The following is a 9,485-nucleotide window of genomic DNA, read 5'->3' as shown; positions in this document are numbered from 1 at the left end:
GTCGGCGTCTGCTCACGGCGGAGCAGTGGCGAGACCCTATGTACGCGGCCGACCCCCCTAACTAGGAGGTGTGGTTCGCGGTGGAGCACAAGGAGCAGCACCGTCGTGGCGTGCGCGAAGTGCAGCCAGGAGGCCTTCCGCTGCCCCCGCCAGTCGTCACCGACGAGGACCAGGAGGTTGAGGCCGCCTACCAGGCGGCGCTCGTAGATGTACTCCGCGACAGCGAGGAGGAAGCGCGGCGCAGGGCCGACGAGGAGGCGGCGTACCAGCAGCAGCTCGCGGAGGCCATCGCGCTGTTGGTCGTTGGCGACTGCGTCGTGCCACCTCCGCCGAAGCCCGAGCCCACGGAGCCGTGGGAGGTCTACTAGTGGACCGGCGTCGTCCACGAGTCCGTCACGGCGCCGCTCATCTGGCTGGACGCTACACCGCAGCAGGAGCAAGCCTACCTTGAGTACTGGAGGCCGTAGCACCTGCTGGCGGAGCGCGCCAAAGGCCTTCGGCTCATGGAGGTGGAGAAGGAGGCGGAGGAGAAGGAGCGTGCCCGTGCTACTGCGCTGCCACCGCCACCAGCACAATCCGCGTCGGCGGGACAGACGACGGAGGCGCAGGCAGCTGCGCTTTGGAACACAGCGTTCCTCTGGGCCAGCCCTGCGCCTACGTTGGTCGACCTTACCGGCCCCGATGACGACGGCGACGCCGCATAGGGCTGCCCTCGTAGTTGTAGTTTTTTATGTTTAATTAATGTAATGCGTACGACGTGGACTCTTGCCGGTAATGTTTAATTATGTACTTATCTATTTTTTCGCACGTCGGTAAAAATGGATCCGGTCAGCGTTGGACGCATATGCGCCGACCCATTTACGGAAGCGGACATTCGTGTCCGCCTCACCGACCCAAACAGATAAAAAACGGACAAAATCGTCGTCCCTTTGGTTTGGTCCGTTGAGGTTGTCCTTACAGCATCTGCTGGAGCTGTCCAATGAAAAAAATAAATAAATCAAATTTAAGCACGTGGAACAGTTTTTGGGCGCCTATTAAAAATGCTGAACTTGGTATACGACTGGTGGCTCGCCTCGTCGGCCTGCATCGCGTTTCACTTACCCAGCGCACGGTACGTGCATCATCAGTATTACCACCCAGCTCCAAAATTGAATATGGAGCTACCACCATGGGAGTCCTTCGTCGCCATGGTGCTCTTGGTAATGGTCACGCTTCTTCTGCGGCGCGTTGTCCGCCCGGGGCACGGATACAGGCTCCCGCCTGGACCTAAGCCGTGGCCGATCATCGGCAACCTCCACCTCATCGGCGCACTGCCCCACCGCTCCATCCACGAGCTGTCCAAGCGCCACGGCCCGCTGATGCAGCTCCGCTTCGGGTCCTTCCCCGTCGTGGTCGGGTCGTCGTCGGAGATGGCCAGGTTCTTCCTCAAGACCCACGACGCCTTGTTTGCTGACCGGCCGAGGACCGCCGCCGGCAGGTACACCACCTACGACTACTCCGACATGCTGTGGTCCCCCTACGGCGCGCACTGGCGCCGGCTGCGCAAGGTGTGCCTCACGGAGCTCTTCAGCGCGGCGCGGCTCGATTCGTACGAGCACATCCGCCTCGAGGAGGTACGCACGCTGCTGCGCGACCTGCACAGGGCGACGACGACAACCACCGGCTCCGGCCGGCGCGCCACCGTGGTGATAAAGGAGTACCTGTTCACGGCGACGCTCGGTATGATCTCTCGGATGGTGCTAGGCAAGAAGTACGTGGAGAATGCCGAGGGCACGCCGTCGTCGGAGGCGGCAGCGGCGATGACGCCGCAGGAGTTCACGCGGATAATGGACGAGTTCTTCCTGCTCAACGGCGTGCTCAACGTAGGCGACTTCATCCCGTGGTTGGAGTGGCTAGACCTGCAGGGGTACGTCGGGAGGATGAATAAGATCAGCAGGACACTGGACGCGTTCATGGAGCGTGTCCTGGACGAGCACAACGAGCGCCGGCGAATGGAAGGGGAGAGCTTCCCGGCGAGGGATATGGTGGACGTGCTGCTGCAGCTCGCAGACGATCCTACTAACGTCGACGGCCAGCTCGAGCGGCAAACCATCAAGGCTCTCACTCAGGTTCGCGTGCAAACTAAATCAACTGTCTAATCATTTCATTAGTGCGTAGGGTTCATTCAGTATACTGCAGGTCTAGGCGCACGGCAGGTGGGCAATTGGTATCACCGGTGTCCGTAGCGGTATCCCGATCAGGAAAATAGCCCCTACCGAAAAAAAGGAAGAAAAGTCTTGCAGCATACTGTATATGCAACATGTGCGTCCGATGGTGATGGTCCACCTGACACCGGCCACTGTGCACCACTCAGTCACCTCTTGTCCCGTACTTCTTCACGATTTCTTCAGCCAGCTCTGCTATAAGACAAGATCAAAGTCGATGTCTGACCACCCCACTCTCGTGCACTGCTCTCTGTAGCGACGAGGACATCCTGTCGAGGTGGCTTCTGCTTTTCACTTTCTTCTCCGGTTGTCCAATCATCGCATAGCCATTCCTAAAGTAGGTTTTTTTGTCCAACAAGATAGAGTATTTCAAATACAAACGGTTAAACCAATACAAAGTAATGAAGAAATTCATATAAGCAGACTAAGAGAGGAAAAATAAATACCCGAGACAGCAGCGAGAATGCCACCAACTCGAAGCTGAGCACAAACAAATTAATGAGTCGCCAAACATAACAGGGAGCGACCTAGACACCCGACCAAGAACTGAACTATACCGCCTTGGAAACCACCAGAGCTCAATGCACCAAACACACCAGGCTATCTTCTCTCTCGATCCAGGCCATAGAGCTCTAATTTTGCCTGTGGATAGTGATCTGCACGTCAGGATCAAAGCAAGCGCGAAGACGCCGGCGTGTTACAATCAGAACGGCACCAGAGTTCTCCGACAACGTTCTCTAACACTACCAGAATAACCCTTTATGTCGACGGCCTCGGGCCATCCGCATAGGCCCAAAACTGTCGACATAGGGCTACACCGGCGATGGTCGTTGGCATAGCCTCGCCGACAACTCGTACGTCGGCGTACCTATAACGGGCCGTTGGCATAGAAAGGCCATCGGCATAGCCATCTACGTCGACGGTATCTGTATAACCGTAGGCATAAATACACCGTTGATAAATTTCTATGCGTGACGGTCGTTGACGGTGCTATCGTTAAGCCTGCGTCTATTATATGGTGTCATCGTGGCATGCGTCGGTAGCTTCTCGTGCACGTCTATGCCGACGGTAATGCTTAAGTATTGGATATGGACGTGCACCAGGAGTTACAACAAAAGCTTGAAATGACAGCCTAGTGTTTTCACTGAGAACCCTGACACAACGCGCCGCTGTCGCTAAGCTTGGAATGATAGGTTAGGGTTTTCACTCGGAACCCTGCCACGGAGACGGAACCCTCAACGATGCACCTCCTTCTATCCGATGATATCCTTCCTCATGGACTCAGATGGTTGGGCCCCATAGTGTAAATGTTTTCAATAAGTAGCAAGTTTAACTCAGCTGAAAACCAAGGTATCAATCTACAGTCATTATGTGTAGTCAATGTTTAGGATATGCACAGAACTAAGACACTTCACTTGGCCCCCAACAGTATTGGCAAGAGTGTCAACCTTACCAGTCATACAAGTTATAAGTCTTAATGCATTTTATGATTAGAACTAGAAATGATGATTGCAAGTAAATCATATTAGGATTCAGATTGTAAACAGTAATAAGAAGAGTTGATCGAGGGTGTATTTCAGAGGAACAATGAACGGGAATCCATAACTTCACGAGTGACATTCCTCCATAAAGCATAACATAAGCGTGATGAACAAATTACAGTTGTCTATCAATTCAATTGTAGCTTTTATGATTGACATATATGCCATGATTTTATATAGGCACTAATCTTTATATCCATAGACCGGTATTGAATTGCATATGTGTCTAATAGTCCACTAGACACCACTATGCAACATGCATATGATAGCATTAAGTAAAAGGAGAGCATTGTATTAAACAAGATGACATAATGTCTATATGATATTGTCTTTATCTCGAGTTCCTCACCGAGGCAAATAAGCAAATACATTTTTATCCTTGATGAAAATAGCAAAATACATGCATTTTCCCTTTCCGTTACTTAGATAGATTATTTGTAAGCTTGAAGCCAACTAACATACACAACTCCCTCTTAGAGATCATTCATCTGAAGATGGCATGCGCAAATATTAACAAATCAGAGAGCATACATGTCTATAAATCATGTAGCAAGAAACTCAAATGAATACAAAATAAACCTGTAAATTTGATCATTTAGTTATAGTTACTCACACTGCAACAAACACATAATTAATTACATCAGATATATGAAAAATCATGTTAGACAACTCATGTGATCATTGTATTGACAAACAACAAAAAGAGGATGTCGTCTAGCAACTATTATGGGACCATAGTCCAAGGATGTCTACTCACACATGGACGCGATGACAGCAAGACCGATGAAGATGGCTTTGACAATGATTCCCATCCGATAGAGCACTCGATATGGCAGCCAACTTGGATCGTTACAAAATAAGAGGTTACGGCGATGAAAAATAATGACTGATAAATAATTTTAGGTATTTTGGAAGGATATAAACTCGTAGTCATCAAGAGATGGCGGAGAGGAGGGTTGGGACCTCCATGCAGCCCCACCTCATAGCTCATAGGCTAGCTGTGTTGGCCTACCGCGTTGGAGTCCTCGGGCGCTTCTATGGCCCGCTCCAACAACCTGGCTTCGTCCTTATTCAAAACTTTAAAAATATATATTTGTTTCAACAATTCTTTTTTCAAAGCGGTTATTTTTGAAACACAATTGACATTGAGTACTTTAATTGTTTGGTCAAATAAAAATATACAATATGTGTCAAACTATGCCAAAATGGTACAAAAGAACGTATTAAAAATTATTGACATATTTAAGACGTATCAGCATTCCCATGTTTTCATCGCTCGTTCTCGAGTACGTAGATGGTAAACAATTTTTGACTATTTTCTATTATTCTTTTTAATTCGGTTCACCGATGTATTTTCATGTAATGCTAGACCTTTTATAACTTTAGGCAATTGTATGTAAATATCATTTAGCGACATCCAGGAACATGTATAGGGGGGCTATAGCCAACAATTTAAAATTTGGTTACTACTCCCTTTCTTCCATAATATAAAAACGTTTTTAACATTATACAAGCGTAAAAAAAGGATTTTATATTATGAAACGGAGGAAGTAACTATAAAACTCAATAATACTGTTACTGACCATCAAACAAGTAACAACGCATACTCATAAAAAATAGTGAACATATATTTATGTGTACATGGCGCATGTATGCAGGACCTAATCGCCGGGGGTACAAATACCAGCGGCGTGACCTTGGAGTGGGCAATCTCGGAGCTGATGAGAAATCCCAGGACGTTGGCTGCGGCCACCGAGGAGCTCGACCGCGTGATCGGCCACGACAGGCTGGTGACGGAGCGGGACATGGCGAGCCTCCCTTACACGAGGGCTGTCGTGAAGGAGACGCTGCGGATGCACCCGGTAGGGCCCCTGCTGGCGCCCCACAAGGCCCGAGAGGACGCCTCCGTCGACGGCTACGACATCCCCGCCGGCACGCGCGTGCTGGTGAATGTGTGGGCTATCGGCCGCGACCCGGCGCTGTGGGACGCGCCGGAGGAGTTCCGGCCGGAGCGGTTCATGCCCAGGGCAGGGACTGGGAGCAAGGTGGTCGACGTCGTGGGGCAGGACATGGAGCTGCTGCCATTCGGGGCCGGCCGGCGGATGTGCCCCGGCTACAACCTCGGGCTCAAGGTGGTCCAGGTGTGCCTCGCGAATCTGCTCCACGGCTTCGTCTGGAGGCTCCCCGACGGAATGGCGGCGGAGCAGCTGAGCATGGACGAGGTGTTCGGGCTCACCACGTCGCGCAAGTTCCCCCTGGAGGCTGTGTTGGAGCCCAAGCTCCCCGCTCACCTCTACACACTGCATGCCGACATGGTGTTGGATGGTTGATTCATTCATGCGCGCGCTTCGTCAACAACTCGCCTAGGGAGATGATCATATCATATCCTTAATCGTAAACAATTTCATTAATGTTATCTCCATACTTTCAAAATGTTTCATGTAATAAACCGAAGGATCCGTCTAGTGCTCAATCGATTGAGACTTCGCAAAATCTCAATCGACTAACGTCAACTAAAGTAAATAAGGCCTGTTTCTTTACTTGACGTCTGATGTGCTGTATCTTTAGAAAATATAGGATGGCTAAATATTGTGTTGTCGTAGTACATGGCTCCTCGTTGTTGTAAGGCCAGGCCTCCCGTAGCATGACAACTTTTTGGTTTTGACCTATATATGGCTAACAAAATCCAGATTTGACCTTAATGTTTTTAAAAGAAATTTCAGTCTAACCTCTTTACGTGACACCAACATCTACGACGTCTGGATTGCACGGGAGACGTCAGGGACCATGGCGTCTGATACGGGGACCGCTTGATCGCCCGCTGCGTTGAATGGCTTACGTGGCAAAGGGCCAGACGCCATGGACCTTGACGGCTCACCCTATTAAGTGAATCAGCCGCGCGGGCTCGCCCCATCCGGTCCATCTTCTTCCTCCTCCACCAGATAAATGCATCTGGCCCCTTTCTCGCCCCTCTTCCCCCTCAACCCCCCCCCCCCCCCCCCCCGCCCCGATCTACTCCCTCCTCCACCAAAGTTTGTGAATCCAAGCCCCCCAAGCATCCTTGAGGTAATCTCCCCTAATCCCTTCAATTTGTTTTTGTTTTAACATCTTATTTTGAGAGCACTTTTGAAGATTGGGAGATGTCGGATTAGTAGATTATTTCTTAATTTAAGACATTTTTGTGTAGTTGTTAGATTATATAGATGGTTTGTTCAATATGTTGGTAGATTTTTTGGCCTTTGGGGCATTTTGTTCATTGTGTTAGTAGATGATGTGTTGAAGATTTTGTTTAATAATTTAGTGTTGATATGATGTGGGTATAATGGATTGATTTTAGGCAACCAACAATTGTCTTGATGTGCTTAATTCATTATTGTTGTTTTTAGATGGGGAGACTTGTTAATGTTCATTATATGGACAAGAAGATATTCTTGACTAACAATGCCGTCGCAGATGAGGAAGCCATTATTTTTTATACAAGCCCTAGCTATGATGAGCTTGTTGCAGAAGTGAGATATGTCTTAGAGTGGATGGACTTCAATGATGGTGTTAAGTTAATAGAAAGGTATGATGTTGGAGTTGGAGCCAAATCTCGCTTGAAAAGTATGCATATCACCTCTGACTTGCATTCGGATGTGTACCAGAAAAAAGTTGACCAATCAGAAGATAGGTCACTTGAATTGTTTGCCACCAAGGTTGAACCTCCTCAGTTTGCAATTGACTGGAACCGGCTTGTCTCTTCCACAATGATTGAGAGGACAAGTGTGCCTTTTGTTGAGCAAAGGAGCCAAATTCACTTTGAGTTGAGCGGCCTGGAAAAAAGAACTCACTTGTTTTGGGATCTCAGCCTTGCCCATAAACCCGTAGTGGATGGTGGCATGAGAAACATGTTGATTGAGCCAACACATTGCCCTAATCCAGGCGAACCAAGGGATGAGGAGGAGGACTGTGACGCCCTCCGTTTAATCGTACGCTAATCGTACACGCAAATGCGTACGATCAAACCCAAGGACTCACGGAAAGATTTCACAACACAACTCTAGACACAAATAAAATAATACAAGCTTCATATTACAAGCCAGGGGCCTCGAGGGCTATAATACAAAAGCTCGATAAACACACGAGTCTGCGGAAGCAACAAAATCTAAGTACAGACATAAAACATGGGATGCCTTAGAGAAGGCTAGCACAAAAGAAAACACGATCGAACGAGGCGAGGCCTCCTGCCTGGGAACCTCCTAAACTACTCCTCGTCTTCAGCGGCCTCCACGAAGAAAACACCATCGGGGTGGCAGGCGTCGGCAGGAAACTCCATCTCCTGGGCTCCATCATCTGGTCGCAGCAACGGATCAAGGGGACAAAGGGGGAGCAAAGCAACAGTGAGTACTCATCCAAAGTACTCGCAAGTCTTACATCAGAACTATTCTAAGTGTGCATCAGTATCAAAGAAGGGGGGTTGGTTATATGTGGACTGACTGCAGCAATGCGAGAAAAGAGAGAGAAGGCCTAGTCCTAACGAAGACTAGCATCTTCAAGATCTTGCAGCAATAGACGAGAGTAGAACAGGTGTAACACAAATAATAGTCATATTGTTGCAGCAATATTAAAGTGAGGTCACGCCCAGAGATCCTCCCTCGACTCCCTGCAGGGAAGCAATCCCGAGGCAACTAATTCTAGTTAAGTAACAATTGTAGTTGCATAAGATCAGGGCACAACTCCAAGTCATCCTGTAATCGTGGACACGGCTATTCGAATAGATAAGTTCTTCCCTGCAGGGATGCACAACATATTTGTTGGAATTATGCCCTAGAGGCAATAATAAATATAGTTATTATTATAATTCCTGTATCAAGATAATCGTTTATTATCCATGCTATAATCGTATTGAATGAAGACTTATATACATGTGTGGATACATAGACAAAACACTGTCCCTAGCAAGCCTCTAGTTGGCTAGCCAGTTGATGAAAGATAGTCAGGGTCTTCTGATTATGAACAAGGTGTTGTTGCTTGATAACTCGATCACGTCATTAGGAGAATCACGTGATGGACTAGACCCAAACTAATAGACGTAGCATGTTGATCGTGTCATTTTGTTGCTGTTGTTTTCTGCGTGTCAAGTATTTGTTCCTATGACCATGAGATCATATAACTCACTGACACCGGAGGAATGCTTTGTCTGTATCAAACGTCGCAACGTAACTGGGTGACTATAAAGATGCTCTACAGGTATCTCCGAGGGTGTTCGTTGAGTTAGTATGGATCGAGACTGGGATTTGTCACTCCGTGTGACGGAGAGGTATCTCGGGGCCCACTTGGTAATACAACATCACACACAAGCCCTGCAAGCAATGTGACTTAGTGTAAGTTGTGGGATCTTGTATTACGGAACGAGTAAAGAGACTTGCCGGTAAACGAGATTGAAATAGGTATGCGGATACTGACGATCGAATCTCGGGCAAGTAACATACCGAAGGACAAAGGGAATGACATACGGGATTATATGAATCCTTGGCACTGAGGTTCAAATGATAAGATCTTCGTAGAATATGTGGGATCCAATATGGGCATCCAGGTCCCGCTATTGGATATTGACCAAGGAGTCACTTGGGTCATGTCTACATAGTTCTCGAACCCGCGGGGTCTGCACACTTAAGGTTCGACGTTGTTTTATGCGTATTTGAGTTATATGGTTGGTTACGTGAATGTTGTTCGGAGTCCCGGATGAGATCACGGACGT

General features: G+C 48.3%; 1 protein-coding gene across 1 annotated transcript; it reads left to right on the top strand.

The window, feature by feature from the left end:
• Nucleotides 1-1,071: 1,071 nt before the first annotated feature.
• Nucleotides 1,072-6,220, top strand: LOC123413001 (trimethyltridecatetraene synthase-like). Its single transcript, XM_045105948.1, has 2 exons — nucleotides 1,072-2,108; nucleotides 5,404-6,220. The coding sequence occupies exons 1-2, from the start codon at nucleotides 1,155-1,157 to the stop codon at nucleotides 6,073-6,075; spliced, it is 1,626 nt and encodes a 541-aa protein (XP_044961883.1). The 5' UTR covers nucleotides 1,072-1,154; the 3' UTR covers nucleotides 6,076-6,220.
• Nucleotides 6,221-9,485: the final 3,265 nt, after the last annotated feature.

This window comes from Hordeum vulgare, chromosome 7H, assembly GCF_904849725.1.
Source record: "Hordeum vulgare subsp. vulgare chromosome 7H, MorexV3_pseudomolecules_assembly, whole genome shotgun sequence".
Lineage (NCBI taxonomy): Eukaryota > Viridiplantae > Streptophyta > Magnoliopsida > Poales > Poaceae > Hordeum > Hordeum vulgare.
The sequence above is the reverse complement of the archived record's forward strand: the minus strand, read 5'-3'. Positions and strand labels throughout refer to the sequence as shown.

Excerpts from the sequence above, each read along its gene's own strand:
- LOC123413001 (XM_045105948.1), top strand. The coding sequence starts at position 1,155 with ATGGAGCTACCACCATGGGAGTCCTTCGTCGCCATGGTGCTCTTGGTA. Across the intron at positions 2,109-5,403 it reads CCATCAAGGCTCTCACTCAG|GACCTAATCGCCGGGGGTAC; the intron begins GTTCGCGTGCAA and ends GCATGTATGCAG.